This window comes from Saccostrea echinata, unplaced genomic scaffold, assembly GCF_033153115.1.
Source record: "Saccostrea echinata isolate AGI-Se365-2 ecotype Australia unplaced genomic scaffold, CSIRO_AGI_Sech_v1 ptg000012l, whole genome shotgun sequence".
Classification (NCBI taxonomy): Eukaryota; Metazoa; Mollusca; class Bivalvia; order Ostreida; family Ostreidae; genus Saccostrea; species Saccostrea echinata.
The window spans coordinates 1,249,532-1,273,714 of NW_026889761.1; the positions used below are offsets into that span (position 1 = coordinate 1,249,532).

The 24,183-nt window shown below is 35.0% G+C and overlaps 1 protein-coding gene across 1 annotated transcript; it reads left to right on the plus strand.

Annotated features, from left to right (window-relative positions):
- The first annotated feature begins 514 nt into the window (after positions 1-514).
- On the plus strand, positions 515-21,225 carry LOC133185172 (SWI/SNF-related matrix-associated actin-dependent regulator of chromatin subfamily A containing DEAD/H box 1B-like). Its single transcript, XM_061320228.1, has 21 exons — positions 515-812; positions 1,366-1,525; positions 5,859-6,037; positions 6,350-6,561; positions 6,790-6,883; positions 7,126-7,196; positions 7,862-8,014; positions 8,864-9,090; positions 9,262-9,352; positions 9,632-9,731; positions 10,543-10,681; positions 11,025-11,160; positions 14,243-14,380; positions 15,232-15,333; positions 15,820-16,065; positions 16,404-16,505; positions 17,186-17,281; positions 17,491-17,609; positions 19,154-19,336; positions 20,752-20,858; positions 21,098-21,225. The coding sequence occupies exons 1-21, from the start codon at positions 515-517 to the stop codon at positions 21,163-21,165; spliced, it is 3,021 nt and encodes a 1,006-aa protein (XP_061176212.1). The 3' UTR covers positions 21,166-21,225.
- Positions 21,226-24,183: the final 2,958 nt, after the last annotated feature.

Sequence of the window (24,183 nt, forward strand, 5' to 3'; positions counted from 1 at the left end):
ACATTCGTATATCATTATATTAAACGAATCATTCACGTAAGCATTAACATTGTTTTGTGTAAGAGCTCTTTTGCGTCGAAGGAAAGAATGTGATTCCCGCAAGTTTTTTTTGTTGAATAAGTGAAAAGAAAATCCACTGAGTTGATGAAAGAAGACCAGTTGTAAGGTAAATATGTAAACATGATTACACTAGTCTTGCATGAAATTTTTCTTTCAGTAGATCTCGATGTAAAAACCAATGTAAAGTCTGAGTACTCGCCTGATGCCGTAATTTTCTGTCATCTACCCATCTACCTATATACGGGTATCCGTTGAATGAAAAAAAAAAAAATAAATAAATAAATAAAGGAAAAGAAACGTAAATAAATGCATTCGATGTAAGATGAATAAATATCAGATTATAAAACAAACAGTTCCTGATGAAAGACTTACGATTCTGAAGACTGGCAATTTTTCATTATTAAGAATTTTCACTTGCCTAACGCTGTATCGTCGTTGTTTTTTAGATGCAATCATGGCGACTAAAAGTCCAAGCTTAAACTCCCTGATGAATTACCGTTTTGTCAAGAAGCAAGTTCCTAAACTAACGAGTGGAAGTGAGAGCTTATTCAGCTCGGACACTAATGGCATTGATAGTCCGCAGGGAGTTAAAGAAATGAACAAACAGACAGACAGTCAAACAAGCAGCTGTTCCTCTGCCACAATTCTCTACTCTGATCAGGAAGGCGGGAGTCAAAACAGTGAAACTACCATTCCATATAATCCAAGCCAGAACTTAGGAAGTCAGGATCCCTTCTTACAAAATACAGATGGTAAATTAATTTACTTACATCTTGTATACTAATTAATTTTCCTTTTCATATAGACATCGTAGATAAAGAAACAGGGACATTTAATGCTCAGCAAAGAACTCAAAACCTTATCATGCTTATATATATTCAATGTAACATTTGAAGACACGAAGTAGAAGACTGGTGAGACTACCCAATACTTCCATAAGAAGATATAAAGATCATGAATTGCTTTGGAGTTTATTTACAAAGACTGTCACTCTCTAACTTCTCTACCACCGGTTCTTAATACATTCACAGCTATTGGCTGGAATAAATCACAGTGATTAGCACAATAAATAGTGCATTTGTTTTAATACATTATAATTAAATGTGTGAACTAATGATGGTCTTTTAAGGAATTACTAATTCGATGTAGGATTTATTTTATTTGAATTAATCCTTCAGTTGGAGTATCGTCTTTTTTACTTCATCATGTTCATGTCAAAAATCTTTTAAGTTTAAGTTAAGTTAAGTTAGAGGAAAGAATGCAACTCTGAGATGGAGATTGCTAATCTTTGCGTGTTGATTTCAGAGGAGCTGACATGTAGTCCAGAGTCCCCAATATTTCGTGGAAAGGTCAAAGGGTCAAACAGGAATTGTATAAAGGATGAAGACACAGAACCTGGATCCTCTCCTTGGCTTTCTAAAGAGCAGGGCATAGTAAATGGTGCAGCTTCTACCTCTAAACAAAGGTAAAATGATAGGTTTTGGTACTTAGTTCTATCTTCATACACTGTAAACCAACTATATATTATTCACATCAACTTTTATTCATGATTCGTCAGTTTGAAATGAATACGTGATGATTAATTTTTGTGACTGAGGAAACATTTTCTACAAATACAAAGCAAAATAAATGGTTCGCAGCAATTAATATTCGCAAATTAAAGTAGGTTGCAAAACTTGGTTTACAGTAAAGGTAGATAGGTTCTCAAGCTGTGTAATGGACAGGGTTGTTCCTAAAGACCAGGTCACCAGCAGGGTTGGCCGGGAAATACCAGTGGTGGGAATTATCCAGTGGTAAATACCGGTATTTCCCGTCCTGGGAAATACTACAAATTTTCTCTAAACTGGGAAATACTGGGAAATACAAAGTTTTTTATTTTTTTAATTCATTCAATCTTATACATGTTATACAAAATTCAAAAATAAAAGAAACATAAAAACAGAAGAAGAAGAATATGGAATATGTCTCATATTGCAATCTACAGCTGTAGCCTATTCAGAATGTATCACTACTCCAGGTCCCATACCCATAAGCATACTGATACATTTCCCTGACTGTATAAAACTGAAGTTTTCCAATTCAAGTTATTTTTCAGTTTTGTAAAATTATTAAGTTTATTAATTATAAATCCAAGAACAAAAAAAATTGTTTTAATCCTTCTATAAACACTGTAGTTATTACAATCAATCATGTTGTTTCAACAAATTGCTCTTGACAGTTTTGTGCTCCTGTTTTGAGAGATAATACCTTGAGTAGAACTGAAAGGCTTCTTCTTAGCTTTGATATTTATACCATACTCTACATTTAAGAATTTTCTTAGATCCTTCTTTAGTTACATACCCAACTGGGATCTTTGGGTTCATTTGATTATAGTGTTAAATCTAAAGCAAACTAGCATGGCGCGGCGCCATGCCCTTTTCTCTCGGCGCCATGCCCTTTTTTCCAGCGCCATGCCCTTTTTTCCTTGCAAAAATAAATAAATATGCCTAGCAGAGGCAAGATGGACTAGCGGCTTTGTTTATTGAGTGCATGCTGATTAGCCCCTTTGTTTCTTTAATGCACCCAAAGTGTGAATTCAGGACAGGAAATCACTTCTCGCTTGAACGCACACAGCCACCTGGCCAGGTAACATGCCTCAGGCTGTCAGGGTACAAGAGATAACACGAGAAAATATCATTTGATTGCATTGATTATGCAAGAATTAGCCCAATGTCAAAGATAGATTAATTTGTAAATTAAAATGTTACACATTTTAAATCAGGATCGTTTTTTTAAAAATTGAAAATAGAAAAAACAGAGTTGATGAAGAAATGTGAAAAATAAAACTGCTGATGAATTAAGTCAACATACAATGTACAGTACCAAAAAAAACTGAATATTATGTGTGAAATGGACTAGGAAACAACAAAGTATGACGTTAGTTTCTTTCAACATGTTCAATGATTCTGTGTTCTAACTTTTTGAGTTGACACCCAGAGGCTCAATGTTTCTAAGCCAGAAAAAAAAGTTTTAATCAGTTTATATATTATTTCAAGTTTAATTTTTTGGTATGATCAGTTTTCACTTGATTTTGTTGGTAGATTATTTTCAAAATAAAGAGAATGCCCTCTACATTTACTATCCAAGTAGCCCCCCCCCCCCCTTTGCAATTTTGTTCTGTTATTTACCTCATACACAAATAACAATATTAAAGCAAGGAAAAAAATTCATACACCAAACTATAATAATTCTTTTTAAGCATAACCTTGATAACCATACTAATTTCTTGATTAAAAAATTTGAATTTAAATTTTGGCAATAATTGCCCTCTCAGTGTGTATTAAGGGGATGAAGGACACATGGTCACATGACTCTGTTTAACTACGTCATAGTCTCCGTTTATAGAAGTGCAAAACCTGTAAAGCATCAGTTCTTGTATAAATTTTGACAATTTTTTATCTTTAATTACCATCTTATACAAAAAATAAAAAAAAGTTTTAACATTCTTGTAAACAATAACAAATTATGAAAAAGATTGATCCACTCCTCTGTTTCCCCAAACTGCGCGTACAGCAAGTAGGTGACGTCATACACGATCCGTTAGTACAGCAAGATCATACTCGGTGAATACAGGGGCGGCATTATTATGTAAAAACAGGTCATAATCGGTATATGATGAAATATTTTTAGAAACGGGGAACACAAAAATTATTTTTGCATGGCTGATGACGGAAATCTTGTGTAGGTATATCTTTTTTCGCTTTGTTAGCTTACGTGTGACGTCATAGTTGGTTTTTCCCGTACTCGAGAAATGTAAACATGACACGTTTTTGTCATGCTTATGTCCTCTTTAACGATGTCCTGTGCAATATTGAGGTCAGCTTCACCATTCAAAATTTTTACAGTTAATCAATATTTTGAAAAACTTGCATTTCAACGTAAATTTAAAAATATTGAATGATAGATTTTTTTGTAAATTACGTCTTTTGTTGTTGAACTTGTCTTAAAAAGCACGTAATTTTCCCTATCCAGATGCAGTTTGATAGAAGAAACTTGCTTTTTCGAATTTTAAACCCTATTCATACTCTGGTATATTTTAAAAGAAACATATCCACTTACATATTTTTAATATATGCTAAAAAAAAACTTATTATGAACGGAGTAATGAGCCCGGAAACATGGAGAATTAAACTCCACTTTGATACTGTAGGGCATAGTATTTGTCAATCAATATCTCTAAAATTAGGTAAGAAACCTAATGATATAACTGCTTTAAGATATGTAGGACATACTTAATTAGAAATATACAAAATATGAAAAAAATTGAATGACAAGTATTTTTTCAGCTCAAGGTCCTTCTTCCCCTTAAATGAATTAAGCTGACAGATTTATAAATTTTTCTTTTAGATACTTGTATAACTAAAGATTTCAGTATTAAATAATAATTTAAGTACATAAACATGATAAAGAAAATATTTATAATTTCAAAGACGTTAAAAAAGTGCCCTTATGAAAACTTGTCGCGGCGTAAAGTGCCCTTTTGATTATTAGATTACCATGCCCTTTTTAGGGTCTGGATTTAACACTTAATTTTCATGGACCTTTATAGACTACATCTGACTCAAGCATGAAACATATGACACTCGTGACTGGTATAATATAAGTATGCTGTTTTATGATTATATAAAATGAATTACTTGGAAACCAGAACTTTTTAAATCAGGGACAGTGATACCAGGAAGGTATCTTAGCCAATAAGGTATACTACATGTCAGTATGAATGAAATATGTAGCTATTTCTTATTTCCCAGTATTTCCCGGGAAATACCAGTAATTCCCGGTAATTACCAGTATTTCCCACCGTCCTGGGAAATATGAGTATTTCCCAGTTTTTTGCCAACCCTGGTCACCAGTGGGCTGGGGAATTTCCCCGTCTATAATGATGTCACCCCCTGGTTATTTTGGTATTCCTCCTAAACTCCCCATTACAGGAAGAACCCCAGATCCCCTTCTACTTTTTAAATGTCCTTTCTATTTCAATTCATAGGGACAACCTTGAAAGGAGATCCCAAAATTTGTATAAGGCTCTAAATATGCTCTTGAATACATCTGGGAGGACAAATAAAGAATTCTGTAGACACGTTTTTTTCTTTGATTTCTTTATGTGTATTTGAAGTTTTGACTCTAAATAGGACAAAAAAATGTTTGAATAGATAATCAAGTCAAAAATAAATATTTTATCAATGTTTGAAATGTGTGTCACGTAACACATGACAGACATATAACGTAACATGACAGACGTATAATAAAACATGACATGATTAAATTACATTTCTGCAAATTTTATCCTTCCTAAACAGTAGTGAATGAAGATATTCTGTGTACAGGGTATTATTGCCGTATATTTTTCATTTATTTTGACATGGTTGAAAATGTCCCCCTACACATGCGTGATTCTAGTGGAATTATCAAATTCATTTCAAGAAAAAAAAGTAAGTTGATGAAAAAATCTGCTTATATCATCTTTTTTTTTTATATTTGCAATATACTTTTCAATATAAAACATTTCTTAGGTCAATTTTTTAAATAATTTAATTTATATTCCTCTTGTTAAAATCATAGGTCAAGATGTACTCAAGAGCGAATTAAGAGCCAAAATATAATCAAGGTTTTTTTTTATAACTTGTGGAAGCTCGGTTAAACCTTAAAATATCCCAGATAATTTCACAGTTATATAATCATATATCTGAGAAATGTGTATACAATTTCTTTAATGGTAAAGATCTGTATTGTACAATCTACATTTTACTGATTTGTAGAAGGAAATCCAAGCAGGAGGTGAGGCAGGGGTTTGGGGACGACTTGACCCCAGACCAGACGGAGGCGGTCAATCACTTGAAGGCAATGTTCCCAGACAGAAGTATGGACATTCTACAGCAAGCTCTGGAGGCACAGTCCTGGAATGTTGAGAATGCTGTCGATCAAATGATTGATTCATGTAAGTCACATGATATCTATATATAGAAAAAAGTTATACATGCTGTATAATGTGGAAGAAGGCCCTTAAAAATGAATAAGAATGTTGAAAAAAACCCCAAAGTATCTCTGATTTTCCAAGCACCTTGTATGAATGATTCTATAGACACTGTGAGATAAATAATATATTTTTCTTCAGAATATATTTTTCAAACAATTTCATTTTGCTTGTTTTTGTATAGTAGCCTATTAGTAAGACAAATATTTAAATGTGAATGAATTGCATGTACTTTAAACTAGTGGCAAAATTAACAAAACTGTTGACTACTTGTAGCCAAGGCCCTCAAAAAGAAGGGTGCCAAAAAGCGAATTATACGTGTGGACAGCAGTGATTCCGATGGGGAAGGAGGGTCACCAATCCATCACCCCTCTAAAAGGGCACGACCTCTAGACTCCATTGACCTTGACCAGACTCAAATCTCAGAAGAGGAGAAGAATAAAAGGATCGTCTTCCTTCAGGAGGCATTTCCCGGGAAAAAACGAAGGGTGAGTTCTTGTCTGAAAACAGATGAATGAAATAGTTATTCCATGCTGTGTTTTTTTTCAGTTTAATTTAATACTGTTAACTGTGTTTGCCATAAAAAATTCTGTTAATTCTCCAGCTAGGGAATACATGACAATAGATTCAAGAGACAAACCTCATGCACAGCTATTTTTAAACTCCATGAGATAAAATGTCATGTAAATAAAATGTCATGTGTGATATTTATTCAGGATCTACAGAGAGCTTTGGAGAATAACAATTGGCAGACAGACGACGCCCTCCTGGAACTTAGTAACTTCATGGATAACGGCAAAGAGAGACAAGGTATGGTCCTACTAGGTGTTCTGTACAAGCAGAGTGGCCAAAAGAGTGAATGAGTTTTTAAAATATTAAGAGGGATTGATAAAATTTAGAGGTTTTAAGAATCTCTCTCATTGCAGGATAAATCAGAATGTCTTTTATGTGTAACATTTAAGTAGCAATTTGCATGTGTAAAAAAGGCTGATTTCTCCTTCCAATCCTAAACATGTGTCAGTTACCCGTAACATCTGATTTTTTTCGGACAGCTGCACTGGAAGATGAAGAGGAGGATTTTAAGAGTGAAGATGAAGAAGTAGACAGTGATGATAGCATTGAGGTGAGTTTAGGGGTGAAGATGTAGAAGTAAACAGTAATGATAGCATTGAGGTGAGTTTAGGAGTGAAGAAGTGGACAGTGATGATAGCATTGAGGTGAGATTAGTAGTGAAAATATAGAAGTGGACAGTGATGATAGCATTGAGGTGAGTTTAGGAGTGAAGATGTAGAAGTAGACAGCGATGATAGCATTGAGGTGAGTTTAGTAGTGAAAATATAGAAGTGGACAGTGATGATAGCATTGAGGTGAGTTTAGGAGTGAAAATAAAGAAGTGGACAGTGATGATAGCATTGAGGTGAGTTTAGGAGTGAAGATGTAGAAGTAGACAGTGATGATAGCATTGAGGTGAGTTTAGGAGTGAAGAAGGAGACAGTGATGATAGCATTGAGGTATTAATAAAATGAGTCTAATATATTTGAAATGACATGTCAAGGTTTTACCATCAGTAGAATATATTTTTTTTACTAGTAATAGGCTGCATTTCATAATTTTTAGCTCGTACGTAACTAAATCAATTTGTAATTCTGTGTTCAAAAGAGGAAAATTTAATAAAAGTAGTTTGTATATATTACATGTAGATGTTCAACTATTAACATTTAGATATTTTGCTTTTGACCCTAAGAAGTTTAACATTTGACCTTAATCTGTTTAATCTTCCATTTTTAGATGGACACAGAGACAGCTCGCACAGAAAGAGAGAAAATTCTGGCTTTCTTTGACGAAGCAACAATTGAGGAACTATCTGCAACACCTGGATGTTCCAAGAAACGAGCTGAAGTCATCATATCACTAAGGCCATTTAAAAACTGGAATAAACTCGTAAGCTATTATGTTACTCTGTTAGGTGGTGGACTATTTAAATCTGGAATAGACTGTTACTCTGTTAGCTGGAGGACTATTCAAAATTGAAATAGACTGTAACTCTGTTAGCTGGTGGACTGTTTAAAATTGAAATAGACTGGTGGCATTGTGAGGCTAATTTCTTTGGAAATGATTATGAAGTAGGGTAATAATGTAGAAGATTTATGCATTTTTAGAGTTTTTAGCTCACCTGAGCTGAAAGCTAAAGTGAGCTTTTCTGATCACCCGTTGTCTGTCGTCCGTCCGTCTGTCCGTCCGTCTGTAAACTTTTCACATTTTCAACTTCTTCTCAAGAACCACTAGGCCAATTTCAAACAAACTTGGTACAAAGTATCCTTGGGTGAAGGGGAGTGTAAATTGTTAAAATAAAGGGCCAAGTCTCCTTACAAGGGGAGATAATCAAGAATAGACAAAAATAGGGTGGGGTCATTAAAAAATCTTCTTCTCAAGAACCACTGGGCCAGAAAAGCTTGAACTTATGTGGAAGCATCCTGGGATAGTGTAGATTATAAATTGTTAAAATCATGACCCCCGGGGGTAGGGCGGGGCCACAATAGGTATATTAAAAGGGGGGAAATCTGGTAAAGAACAGCATGGCCAAAGTTACTCAGGTGAGCGATGTGGCCCATGAGCCTCTTGTATTAAATAGATTTACAATACATCTTTGATTCCTGACATTTATATTCTTTAAAGCAATACAGTGTTCATCAGACATAGTTGAAAATTAATTTCAGACAACAGAATTCTATAACAACAAAGCCTTGTCCTATGACATCATCAGTGGTTGTACTTGATAATTAATTTCAGACAACAGAATTCTATAACAACAAAGCCTTGTCCTATGACATCATCAGTGGTTGTAAGGACATTCTTCGTGTGCGACAAGTTATCGTCAAACTAATGCAGAAGTGTGAGGGGATCTCTAAAAAGATGGAGACTGTAGTGTCCTGTCTGACCAAGAAAACAGAATTTGATGAAAGCAGTGATGATGATTCGATACAGATTACAAAACAGCCACAGAATCTGTCACCTGGGTAAGTCACAGATAACAAAACAGCCACAGAATCTGTCACTTGGGTAAGTCACAGATTTTATCACCTCAGTTAGTGCTTGTGTCTATACAGAATCTCTGCTTTCCTTTCCTCTGAACCTGTTTATTTGATGTAGATGTACACGTATTAATGCTGTTGTCTGTTTCTGTATAGCTGTCAGCTGAAGCCTTTCCAGATGGTGGGACTGAACTGGCTTCGTATCATGCACTCCCAGCACCTGAATGGCATCCTGGCTGATGAAATGGTAACATGAGTGTTAATGCTTATGTGTATTGCCAGCTCACAAAGTTATTTGTTTTTTTTAAATGATATGAGTGGTTCTGTTTACATGTATTGACAGCTCAAAGTTATATGTTTGTAAATAAACTGATTACCTTTCATGCAAATTTACTGTGTGAATGAAAAGAACAACAGATTATATTGTGGAATATATGTACAGTAAGTTTCTTTTGAACATACGTTTTTAGCAAAGTTGACCTGTTTAGTGTACAATATATGACATTATTTTTATGTACATCATCAGGGACTTGGTAAGACAATACAGACAATTGCTTTTATTGCTCATCTGCTGGAGGAAGGAGAGACTGGGCCCCATGTTGTTATTGTTCCCTCATCAACTATAGGTAATATCTCACATAGGTAATATATCATACAGGTAATATATCACACAGGCAATATCTCACACAGGTAATATCTCATATAGGTAATATCTCACACAGATAATATCTCATACAGGTAATATCTCACACAGGTAATATCTCACAGGTAATATCTGGTAATATCTCATACAGGTAATATCTCACAGAGGTAATATCACATACAGGTAATATATCACACAGGCAATATCTCAGGCAGGTAATATCTCACATAGGTAATATCTCACATAGGTAATATCTCATACAGGTAATATCTCACATAGGTAATATCTCACGTAGGTTATATCTCACACAAGAATATCTAATACAGGTAATATCTCACGTAGGTAATATTTCACACAGGAAATATCTCATACACAGGAAATAACTCACACATAAAATATATCTCACACAGGAAATATTTCACACAGGTAATATCTCACTTAATATCTCAGCAGGTAATATCTCACACAGGAAATATCTCACACAGGTAATAGCTCAGGTAATATTTTTTTACATACATACCATAGGTTAAATCTTGCATACACACCAAAGGTAAGAACAATAACAATGTCTTATGTACACACATATACGCACATGATCCAAAGTACAGTGGTGCTAGTCTACTTCAGAGGCCATCAGTTTAACTTTGATCCTAGAGTGTATGAACCTGTATATTTTATGTTTCAATTCTACAGAGAATTGGATTACAACAATTCTTATAGTAGCCTATACATTGTGTTCTACAGAGAATTGGATTACAACAATTCTTATAGTAGCTATAAATTGTGTTCTACAGAGAATTGGATGAGGGAGTTTGAAACTTGGTGCCCTGAGGTTAACCTCCTTGTGTATTATGGTTCTGTGGAGGATCGTCGTCAGAGTCGCATGTCACTTCTTTATGATTCCAGCTCTCGGTACAATGTCGTTCTTACAACGTAAGTATACAATTCCAACACTCAGTACAATGTCATTTTTACAACGTAAGCATACAGCCCTTTTGTTATTCAAGTTACATTGTGATGTCACAAATCGAAGTTTAAAATGTCAACTTTTATTTGTAAAATTGAGTAACAGCTAAAGTCTATTTAATGGACTTGCCAAGTTGATTTTATTGTTCATGGCATATTTGGATAATTAAAGTCATTTTATTGAGGAGTCCTATGTGGGATTTATGTAAGCAATGTTATCGCTGACTTTATAATTTTAGTCCTATATATTCAAGAGACATTTTACTTTAATTTTTATACTACATTCCAGCACATCTTTGTTGTTTTCCAGATACAACATGGCCACTGGAAGTGTAGAAGACCGGGCATTGTTTAAAAAAGTGAATTTCCATTACGCAATCTTTGATGAGGGTCACATGTTAAAAAACATGTCCTCTTTACGCTACCAGAACTTAATGAAAATAGCAGTAAGTTTCAAGTACAAGATTTTTTTTCTGGACACTCTGACTGTATACTGTAAACCAACTATTATTCCTGTCATCTTTTATTCATGATTTATCCGTTTAAAATTAATTTTCACAACTGAGGAAACATTCTCTACAAATACAAAGCAAAATACAGTACTGGCCACGAGTTTTCCCCGTCGCACCGTGGAAAACACACCGTGTGAAATGCTCTGTGTTACACCGTGTACACGGTGTAGCATGGTGTGTGTGGATTTGAAATACACAGGTAGGCACACTGTGCCGCACCGTGTCTAGAAAAATCCCTGCTAATGCACCCTGTGTTGCACCATGCCCAGAAAATTCCCTCCGTGCCGCACCGTGTCCATAACATTACAGAGAAAAACCATTTTGTTCTGATATAATATTTTAAGATTTCAAAAGAATTAGCACATTGATTTATATGTATAATTATCATTTTCTAATCTAGAAGACGTTGAAATGTGTTCTGAATCGTTCTAATGATACATGTAGTAGGATTAAATATCAGTAACAGAAAAATTAAATGGAGTTGAATTTACCGTTTGCCCAGAAGTTCATATTTCGTAAAGTTGTTTAGTTACTTTTTAAAATTATTACTTGGATTGAAATTTTTAATGTCTGAAGAATTTTATCCCACGTAATCACGTAACGAAGAAATGGCATGATCAGTGTTACATGTGATATACGATCCGAGCTGCATGTATTTGTTTTAGTGTACAAACCAAACATTTATATTCTTGTGTAGAGCACATTTATTTTGTTAATCTTATATTATTCTGAATTTATAAGCGAGAATCGAGAGCAAAATTCCTGTGTACAATAATGTGCGTATTTTTCGTAACAGAATAAATTCTTTACATAAACTAGTACGAATAAGTATAAATTCTGTTTTAAAAATTAAGAATTTAATATGTTTTTTCCCTTAATACGTAAAGAAACAATGTCAGAGAGAGAAAGGAGAGAGAGAGAGATGCTCTTAACCCCCTTTCACATAAGTCTGAAAAAAAAAAATCATTTAATTCTTTGTTAATTGAAAAGTGTGTAAAAAAAAAAAAATTCAGAGAGAGAGAAAGAGAGAGAGAGATTCTTTTAACCCCCTTTCACATAAATCTAAAAAAAAAAATAATGTTAATTCTTTGTTTTATTTACATTACCAAAGTCATGATGAACCATTCTATAATACTATTTAAATTCTGTAACATTGTTTCATAGTCAACCCAGTTGCAACATGTTGTTCTCGGTTACACATGAAATCCTCGTGCTACACCTGTCAATCAAAATCGCATGACGCTAGATGGCCCAGAAAGTCTGTTTACGCGGAAAGTCTTGTGATTTGAAACATTCTTATGGTCAGTTCCGAGTTCACACCTTTCTTAAAAATATATTGGGACACAGCCGGAGGGCCGGGGGCGCTGTGTGTTTATCACACCTTTCGTCTTTGACCACATCAAGTGTATAACACACTCAACTGACTTTCAGCGAAATTCATCTACCGAGTTACGCCACCACACGTGTACTTTGGCTTGATTACAAACTTACTTTGTAAATTATTCCTTTTCAGACACATATAAACATGTAACCTGTTAGATTATGGTTGTTTTATTTCACAATAGTGTAACATAAAAAAATCTTCAGACTCTCGATTAATTTAGAAGGGGGGTGGGGGTGAGGGTAACAAACCTAATAGCTTGAAAGAGGCCAGGGATTTTACTACATGTAACTACATATTTTTTTTCTCTAAAACCATGATAATAACTTTACAAAGACTTTGATCATAAGAGAAGCTTTATTCTATGCATGTACATCCCCGAACTACATTCGCTACTTGTAATTGATTTTTTTCTTTTCGCAAACTGTTCGACACATTTTTCATTAAATAATTTCAGGATAAGGTAATATTTGTACAGTATACCAAAACTCAACTTTTTTTGTGTGTGATATATATTTACCTCCATATTTTACAAGATTACAGACTGCAATAATCCTTAAATTATCAGAGAGTTTTTGAATTATGTGCATGTATCTGACACGTTTTAAATTTTATTTTAGATATTTTTTTTTTAAATTCTCTTTATGTAGAAATGATTTATAAAATAAAATATGCATCTGATAAATACTACATATGAATGCATACGTGCCCTCACCCCCCCCCCCCCCCCCCCCAAAAAAATTATGAAAATGACTGTAATTAAAATGAACACAGCTATAATCGAAAGAAAAGACAACCATGTAATTTATTTACGAAAGTGTAATCACTATTCCTTCTAAGCGTTATAATAGTTTACCGAACATATTTTTTCTCTCGTATAACTAGGTTTTGAAACACGACTTACATGGATGTGTGTACACATTTGAAGACTTTGTCTTTTCGATGCTGGGCAGGAGCAAGTGAATCTTAGATTTTAGGACATCTTATTTGTTCAAACATCTGTATATTGATAATGAAGAACTAATATTTAAGAAAAAAGTAAAAAAAAAAAAAACTTACTTCAAAGGAAATTGATATAATTGATTAAACAACGACAATGAATATTTTTTTTTAAGTTCTGCGTGATATCGTAATGGGACACTGTGATACACCGCGCGTACACACCGTGTTACACGGTGCGCAGATATCCTAACTTCAAAGACGCTGACATTGATCGAGGTCCAACCAAAAGCGTGGACTTGCGGTCCACGGGGCCCCGTGTTTTTTGGGGGAAAACTCAAGACGAGTACTGTAAATGGTTCACAGAGATTAATATTCACAAGTAAAAGTAGGTTGCGAAACTCGCGGATATTTCTCGCATGCAAATAAAAGTTGGTTTACAGTAACTAGAGCTGAATGTAAACATACACTTGCATACAAATGTAAAACCTATTAGAATTCAGTGTCTACATAAACAAAGGCAGAATATTATTGAACACTCATAGCCTTATTTAAGCCAATAGATTATGTCTAAATTTAAAGTTCCTCTGTAAATACACACATACAAACCTTAAAAAATGAAACAAATTGGTATACATGTATTAATGATAATTACAATAAATAGAAATTCTTTCATCACAATGATTTTTTTTCCAGGCAGAACGTCGTTTGTTACTGACGGGGACGCCCCTACAGAATAACCTGTTGGAACTGATGTCTCTGTTGTGTTTTGTAATGCCAGAAATCTTCAGTGGAAAAACTGATCAATTAAAACAGATGTTCTCCATGATCAATGTAAGAAATAAGTGCATTGTCTTCATCTTGAGTTCTGGCCCCAAGACCATAAACTGAGAACAGACATAAGGTATTCCATCCCTAATAGCCTCAGATTCAATGAATTTGAAAACATAAGAGATGTGTACGGGTGGAATACTTAGTTTATTTAGACATAATTCCCATTTATTACCATAAGCATGTAAGAATAGAGCGTGTCCTAATTTATGACCTTGACCTTTGTTGAAGAGTTATCTCCTTCTTTTTTTAAGTAATAAAAATCAATTTTAAAAATTTATACGGTAGAAAAACTGTTTTCAATTGTCACTCTATTTCTAATGATTTAATCTGCATCTTTCCACCACTGTATTTATTGATATTATTTGAATTTTTTTTTAAAAAAAATTCACTTGTCATGTCTCCATAGACTTCAATGCAATTTCTGTTAATTAATTACTGTTTAGTTAATTACATTTTTGAAACTCTCTCTTGGTAAATCCTTTTCTACTGTAAAATGCTTTGAATCAATATCAGAGTATTATATACATGGTGGATATTTAAGGATAGAGAATTAGGTTCTATTAGGGATGGAAAACCTTAAGTCAAAATTTCAAACCAAACCAATATAACTTTTGAAATAATTTTGATAATGAAACGAAATTTTCATCATATATTTGAATTTAAATGTTATATAAAATTGCAAATTTTTAAACATTAAATAAAACTCAAGATATTAGAAATCAAATTTTTGACTGAGGTCTGTTCTCAGTTTATGGTCTTGAGGCCAGGCCTCAGAATTGATTCCATATTTTAAGGTGATTTCTCAATATTTTATCATTATTAATAAAGATATGTGTGGTTTCTTTATACAGAGAGGAGTTGATGATAAAGCCAAAAGTAAATATGAAAGGGAGAGAATTCAGCATGCCAAGAGAATCATGAGACCATTCGTTTTACGAAGGCTTAAGTCTGAGGTTAATCTCTTGTTATATAGAAAATCCCTTAGTTAGAAGAGCTTATTTCATGAAAAGTAATGATTTCTGATTTGCTTCACTGTAATAGATTGAAGAAAGAAGTACATGTATATGTATTTTAAGCATTCATGTTTGCTGACATTATTTTAATCCATGCTACTTCAAACTTCTTTACAGCAAAATACATTTACAGCAAACATGCATAAAACAAATACATAATTATCAGAAAGTCACATTTTTTCACCAAACTAATGAATATATGAATAGGATATTGTAAATGTAGAATAAAGCAAAGCAATTTTAGAAATTCTGGATCACTGTGGCAATTCCCTATATGTTTTACTTTACTGAAATGTACATGTATGAGTAAGATATTCATTAATTGAAAGCAAATTTAGGCAGAAGCAGAATTCTCCTTTGTAGCATAAATTGTCCTTTGAAAGAAAGCTTTGATATTGATAACCTAGAATTGACCTGTTTCTGTAGGTCCAGCGACAGCTACCCCAGAAGAAGGACCGGGTCCTGTATTGTGAACTAATTCCCCAGCAGAGGGCGCTGTACCAACAGCTGATCACAAAATTCAAACAGGTCATAAAGGACGACCAGGTCAAGGAATCGCGGGATGGAGCCTCCATGTTGATGCAGCTGAGGAAAGCATCCAATCACCCGCTTTTGTTACGGAACCATTACACTGAAGATAAACTGATGAAGATGGCCAAACAACTCACAAAGGTAAGGGTTCTTACTGCTTATCGTAACCCAAAAAACTTTTTATAACAGCACATCAAGGTAAATTATATAAAACTACAGCCAATAATAATGACTGGTACTATTTATAGAAGAACTCGCCCAAGTTTATAAGGATAATTCTCTTGCCCACATGGATGAGAATCGATTTCCATTCGTAGAACCGCTCACAAAGATGAGATTTATAAATATTTAAAAAAAAAACTGCATGTCAATGTAAAGATTTTTTTGTGAGGTACATATGTATTGGTTATAGATGTGGTCATTAATGTGAGGTACATTGTCTCTGACATGTAGATAAGAATGTCAGTATTTTGTTACAGGAACCTTCCCACAGAGAGAGAGGGGCGCTGGCTGAGCTGATTCATGAGGACATGATGGTCTTAAATGACTATGACATCATGAAGCTGTGTGACCAGTACAAGGTAGGAAGTGAGGGGAACTAACAAAATCAGACAAGGGAGGGAACCAGTAATAGTCTGACAAGGGAAGGAACCAGTTATAGTCTGACAAGGGAGGGAACCAGCAATAGTCTGACAAGGGAGGGAACCAGTAATAGTCTGACAAGGGAGGGAACCAGTAATAGTCAGACAATGGAGGGAACCAGTAATAGCCTGACAATGGAGGGAACCAGTAATAGTCTGACAAGGGAGGGAATCAGTATTAGTCAGACAATGGAGGGATCCAGTAATAGTCTGACAAGGGAGGGAACCAGCAATAGTCTGACAAGGGAGGGAACCAGTAATAGTCAGACAATGGAGGGAACCAGCAAATGTCAATTTAGAGAAAAAGGGAATAGGAAAAAATACATATGGAGATTAAGGTGCATGTACATGTAGTACTGTAAACACACTTTTTTCATGGGGCCATAATTCTGCGGTATAACAATTTCTGTTCAGTCCATGGGTAGAAAATTTTTTGCTGATTTGTATGTCTTCAGTGCACTATTAGTATGCTGTAACAAATTTCCTGGTATATTTGTGACTGCATACATAGTAATTTCAAGAGGAAAAATATATAGGTCTTCAGTATTTGAAGAAAAGTAGCATTAATTTAGAGATTAAGCCATGTATGAATTCTCTCACTATTTTTATGCTATTTTCAGAAATATATAGGAAGTTACAAACTAGACTCTCAAGTCATTATGGAGTCAGGGAAATTCAGGGAACTGGAGAAACTTCTGGAAACTTATGAATCTCAGGTAACATACAGGTGTTCTTATGTAACATAAAGGTGTTCACAGGTAACATACAGGTGTTATCATGTAACATAAAGGTTTTCTTAGGTAATGTACAGATGTGTTCAGCTAACATACAGCAGGGGCGTCGACAAAGAGTCGGCAGGGGCGGCATTCGCTGCCCCAATGATTTTGCCAAAAAAAAGAAAGTTTACAGATTTATTCTGTTTTAGGGAGACAGAGTTTTACTCTTCAGTCAGTTTACAATGATGATGGATATAATGGAGGATTTTTTAAAGACCAAGAATTACTCCTACCTACGTCTGGACGGCTCTACACCGGTACCAGAAAGGTTAGTTTTATAGCTCGTCTATACTGGTACCAGAAAGGTAAGTTTTATAGCTCGTTTACACTGGTACCAGAAAGGTTAGTTTTATAGCTTGTCTACACCGGTACCAGAAAGGTCAGTTTTATAGCTCGTCTATACAGATACCAGAAAGGTTAGTATTATAGCTTGTCTACACCGGTACCAGAAAGGTCAGTTTTATAGCTCGTCTATACAGATACCAGAAAGGTTAGTATTATAGCTTGTCTACACCGGTACCAGAAAGGTTAGTTTTATAGCTTGTCTACACCGATACCAGAAAGGCTAGTCTTATAGCTTGTTTACACTGGTACCAGAAAGGTCAGTTTTATACCTTGTCTACACTGGTACCAGAAAGGTAAGTATTATAGCTTGTCTACCCTGGTACCAGAAAGGTAAGTTTTTAGCTTGTCTACACCGGTACCAGAAAGGTCAGTTTTATAGCTCGTCTACACTGGTACCAGAAAGGTCAGTTTTATAGCTCATCTACACTGGTACCAGAAAGGTCAGTTTTATAGCTTGTCTACCCTGGTACCAGAAAGGTCAGTTTTATAGCTTGTCTACACAGGTACAAGAAAGTTTAGTTTTATAGCTTGTCTACATCAGTTCCAGAAAGACTAGTCTTATAGCTTGTCTACACTGGTAACAGAAAGGTCAGTTTTATACCTTGTCTACACCGGTACCAGAAAGGTAAGTATTATAACTTGTCTATACCGGTACCAGAAGGTCAGTTTTATATCTGGTCTACACCGGTACCAGAAAGGTCAGTTTTATAGCTTGTCTACACTGGTACCAGAAAGGTCAGTTTTATAGCTCATCTACAACGGTACCAGAAAGGTCAGTTTTATAGCTTGTCTACACTGGTACCAGAAAGGTCAGTTTTATACCTTGTCTACACTGGTATCAGAAGTCAGTTTTATAGCTCGTCTACACTGGTACCAGAAAGGTCAGTTTTATAGCTCATCTACACTGGTACCAGAAAGGTTAGTCTTATAGCTTGTCTACACTGGTACCAGAAAGGTCAGTTTTATAGCTTGTCTACACTGGTTCCAGAAGAGTAGTTTTATAGCTCGTCTACACCGGTACCAGAAAGGTAAGTATTATAACTTGTCTACACTGGTACCAGAAAGGTCAGTTTTATAGTTCTTCTATACAGATACCAGAAAGGTTAGTTTTATAGCTTGTCTACACCGGTACCAGAAAGATCAGTTTTATAGCTTGTCTACACTGGTACCAAAAAGGTCAGTTTATAGCTCATATAGCTTGCCTACACCGTTACCAGAAAGGTCACATTTGTAGCTTGTTAACACTGGTACCAAAAATGTCAGTTTTGTAGCTTGCCTACACTGGTACCAAAGAGATCAGTTTTATATCTCGTCTATACTGGTACCAGAAAGGTTCGTTTTATAGCTTCGTCTTCAGTTTGTCAGGACAGGAGATAGACCTATGGTGCTCTGTAGAGGGGAAAAGGGGGAGTCAAAAGAAATTTTTTAAAATTGTAAATATGTATCAATGTATCATTTATCTTTTAGACAAGAATTGATAGACAAGTTTACCAAAGATGAGAGTATATTCATCTTTATGTTGTCTACACGAGCCGGTGGTTTGGGGATCAATCTAACAGCAGCTAATGTGGTCATCATCCATGACATCGACTTCAACCCGTACAATGATAAACAAGCCGAAGATCGGTGTCACAGGGTGGGACAGACCAGGTCAGTTATATGCAGACAGACAGACTAATGTAGTCATTATAAACAATCTGTACAATGATAAACAAGTCAAAGATCAATGTCACAGGGTCGGGCAGACCAGGTCAGTTATATACAGAGAGACAGAGAGACTAATGTAGACATCGTAAACAATCCGTACAATGATAAACAAGCTGAAGATCAATGTCACGGGGTGGGGCAGTCCAGGTCAGTTATTTACAGACTCACGGGGTTGGGCAGACCAGGTCAGTTATATACAGAGAGACAGACTAATGTAGTCACTGTTAACAACCCGTACAATGATAAATAAGCCGCAGATTGGTGTCACAGGGTAGGGCAGACCAGGTCAGTTAAAATACAGACTCACTGGGTGGGGCAGACCAGGTCAATTATATACAGACTCACTGGGTGGGGCAGACCAGGTCAGTTATATACAGAGTCACTGGGTGGGGTAGACCAGGTCAGTTATATACAGAGAGACAGACTAATGTAGTCATTGTTAACAACCCGTACGATGATAAACAAGCTGAAAATTGATGTCACAGGGTGGGGCAGACCAGGTCAGTTATGTACAAACTCACTGGGTGGGGTAGACCAGGTCAGTTGTATACAGACTCACTGGATGGGGCAGACCAAGTCAGTTATATACAGACTCACAGGGTCGGGCAGACCAGGTCAGTTACAGACAGACAGACTGATATTTACATCCAGTTCGTTATCTTTACATCAAATTAAAGGGTGAAGGGAAAGGACCTGAGAAATATTTTTCCAATGTTTTCCTTAATATTTTGTTAGGAAATTATTATGAAAAAAAGTACATAAGATTGAAGATACACTGGTAGTGAGACCAGAGAGGTGGTTTTAAAGCTAAAGTGATAATATGAAGTACTGATATGAAATCCTTAATGCCAAACTCTACCTCAATCATACTCTCCTTATATTCTATAGAATTTATACATACAGTCAAACCTCGTTATTGCAAACTCGATGGGACCGAGAAAAAAACAATTTGAGATATCCGAGGGTTTGAGATATTGAGGGTAATTTACTTAAGAAATACGTGGTTAGGACTTCTCATTCACTTTGACATATCCATGGTATTCAAGATATCTGTGTTTGAGATACCGAAGTTCAACTGTATTTGTATTTTAACTATGGACCTACAGTTTTTATATCTGGAATGCATATGCTTTTGGAATAGACTTATCATCTGTCTGAAGTTTTCTTCGTTAGAGAAGAGTCAGAAATTCCATTTTATTTTTCTTAATTTTGATTTATTGTGACAGGGAGGTGTCAATAATTCTTTTTTATTGTGACAGGGAGGTGTCAATAATTCTTTTTTATTGTGACAGGGAGGTGTCAGTAATTCTTTTTTATTGTGACAGGGAGGTGTCAATAATTCTTTTTTATTGTGACAGGGAGGTGTCAATAATTCGTCTGATCAGTAAAGACACGGTAGAGGAGGGTATGCTGAGATGTGCTCGAGACAAACTCAAACTGGAGAAGGACATAACAACTGATGAAAGTAAGCTATACAAAGTAATCACTACATACTCCTCAGTTTATTTATTTGTACTGATGTGTTGTTCAGGGGGAATGTAAAGATGAAATTCTCTTTGTGAAAAAAAATTCTCTCAGATTGTGATTGAACATTATTAAAAGTAAGTTATGATTAGCCTAAAACTTTTGTAATTGTAAAATTAAAATTAAAATTGTGAAATACACTGTATTGAGAATGTTTATAAGATTACGAATCTCTTACAGGCACAGATAAAGAAAATCCTTCAGATGTGGCATCTCTCCTCAAAGGTGCTTTGGCCGACAGTTCTTGACCCCAGTTGAACTCTAGTCTGCCAATCATATTATAACGTTCACAACCTCAGAACAAACTCTCATCAGAAAATCAAATGTCCAAAAAAAAAAACAAAAAAAAAAAAAAACGAAACATTTTACATATCGTTGAGCCATAAAATGTGAAGGCTGATTGAGGAGTTATATTTGTGTATGATGGTAGTAATGAATTTGAAGACATGAGAACACAGGCAAGGAATCATGGGAATATAATCCGACAGAGCCATTTTATTTCTCTTAAAAAGATTGTAAAGGTCCAATTTTGTGCTTTAGTCACAGAAGAAGGAAGAGTGCAAGGATTTCTGAGATAATTTTGAGACAGTGAGGAATGCTGGGAAAACTGTTCATTGTCAAAACTGTTTATATGATGATGCATGTACAGTGTTGTGTATGTAAAACAGTGGCTGTGTAGAGTGAGTTGTTGTCACATTGAACTTGCCTGAATCTAAATGTGTGTACATAACTTCAGATCTTTCAGAACAAATCAGGACTCTCCCCTGCAAGGGATATACATGTAGGTAAACCCAGTACTGTATACAATGATGGTATACCATCTTAGAAATGTCAAAAGCAGAGGTGTGCAGAGCCCTTATCAAGAAACTCTGTTTTAATTGAGGTATAGAACAAAATAAAAGTGCTATTTGATACTTTTGTTGACATTAGGCCATTCCAAGTTTTTCTTTTTAAAATATCTTTTGATTTTGGACACTTCATACCAGGAAAAGGCATATTTCTTATAGTCAGTAGATATTTTTTTATTTCAATAACCTTCTGAATAGTTATTTCTTTTGTATTGAAATTAATAAAATGATTAATTTTCTTCTGGTAACTGTCTCATAAAATTTGTATATGATGAAGCTAAGTTATGAATATGATTGATAACTAAACGTTAAATACATAATATGTGGCATAAATGATTACAAAATATTTATAAACACATGTATCTTGTGTTCTGAAACTGCCAACTACTTGATTAAATTTATACTTCTTAAAGAAGTAGGTAGGGTTTTGGCTTTATTGTACTCTAAAAATTAATGTTTTCAAAAAGTTTTGAAATTGACTTAAATATGAGTTGAGTGTATGAATGTGATAAAACATGAAAGAATATGGCATGAAGGAGGACCATTCTGGAAATTGATGTCAATAATTTGGTACTTTTTTAAGTTTTAAACAGAAAAAGCCTTAAATTGACTCATTTCAGGGATTATTTTCCTCAATAAAATGGTGACTATAGCTATCACTCAAATCAATTTTTTGATATGTTGTGTAAAATTCTTTGAAAAATCACATTTTTTTTCAATATCTTTGTGGGCGATGCATGTGGTCTTACTATCATCAGAAAGTAAATTCCACTGAAAATTGATCTCTTCTGCAACATCTTAAGAAAAAATGGACATCACGATTAGCATTTAAGAGGTCAGATAAGAAAAACTGAGTTTTATTTTCCTTCTTCACTTACATAATTTAGAAAAATACAGGGCCAAATTTGTATTGAAACTGTTCCATGTTCTTTATCAAGTTCAGACACCCGATGAAATATGATCCTTGAATGTGACTTCATAGTTTGTGTTTTGTCAGCCGGTGGGTAATTACGGTGCTTATCAGAGAAGAAAAATTGGAATGGCCTTATCTAAGTTATGATGTCATAAACATTCCCTAAAATCTGAATTCTAATAATTGACAATATGTTTATCAATATAGTAATATTGCTTATATGTCAGCTGTTACATTTCTGATATAAAACATACTGTCAACCATCCATCAAACAGCTGTTATTCAGGATATTTCACTGAAATCCATCCCTCACTATGACATTTTGGTGAGTAGAGGAAGATCTATTTCTTGCACACAACAGTTGGTTAACAGTATGTATTGTAGATCAGTGACGTGTTGCCAACATTAACATGAACGATAAACTGTTTCAATATGTGAACAACTGTTAAAAGTGTAGATTTTTTCAACATGTAAAAAATGAAAGTCTGTAGTAAAAATTTTGGATGGAGATTACGGAATGTGTTCTCGGTTTCAGTTTATCAGCAAAATATCTTAGTGTATCAGCAAGATATCTCAGTGTATAAGCAAAATATTTCCGTGTATCAGCAAAATACCCAGTGTATCAGCAATTTATCTCAGTGAATCAGGTAGATATCTCTGGTCACTGTATCAGCAGGATATCTCAGTAATTCAGGTGGAGATCTCTGATTACCGTATCAGCAGGATATCTCAGTAATTCAGGTAGAGATCTCTGATTACCGTATCAGCAGGATATCTCAGTAATTCAGGTGGAGATCTCTGATTACCGTATCAGCAGGATATCTCAGTAATTCAGGTGGAGATCTCTGATTACCGTATCAGCAGGATATCTCAGTAATTCAGGTGGAGATCTCTGATTACCGTATCAGCAGGATATCTCAGTAATTCAGGTGGAGATCTCTGATTACCGTATCAGCAGGATATCTCAGTAATTCAGGTGGAGATCTCTGATTACCGTATCAGCAGGATATCTCAGTAATTCAGGTGGAGATCTCTGATTACCGTATCAGCAGGATATCTCAGTAATTCAGGTGGAGATCTCTGATTACCGTATCAGCAGGATATCTCAGTAATTCAGGTGGAGATCTCTGATTACCGTATCAGCAGGATATCTCAGTAATTCAGGTGGAGATCTCTGATTACCGTATCAGCAGGATATCTCAGTAATTCAGGTGGAGATCTCTGATTACCGTATCAGCAGGATATCTCAGTAATTCAGGTGGAGATCTCTGATTACCGTATCAGCAGGATATCTCAGTAATTCAGGTAGAGATCTCTGATTACCGTATCAGCAGGATATCTCAGTAATTCAGGTAGAGATCTCTGATTACCGTATCAGCAGGATATCTCAGTAATTCAGGTAGAGATCTCTGATAACCGTATCAGCAGGATATCTCAGTAATTCAGGTAGAGATCTCTGATTACCGTATCAGCAGGATATCTCAGTATTTCAGCAAAATATCTCA

Coding starts and splice junctions, on each gene's coding strand:
- LOC133185172 (XM_061320228.1), top strand. CDS start 515: ATGGCGACTAAAAGTCCAAGCTTAAACTCCCTGATGAATTACCGTTTT. Junction 8,015..8,863: donor TTAAAAACTGGAATAAACTC/GTAAGCTATTAT, acceptor AATTAATTTCAG/ACAACAGAATTCTATAACAA. Junction 16,506..17,185: donor AGCTGTGTGACCAGTACAAG/GTAGGAAGTGAG, acceptor TGCTATTTTCAG/AAATATATAGGAAGTTACAA.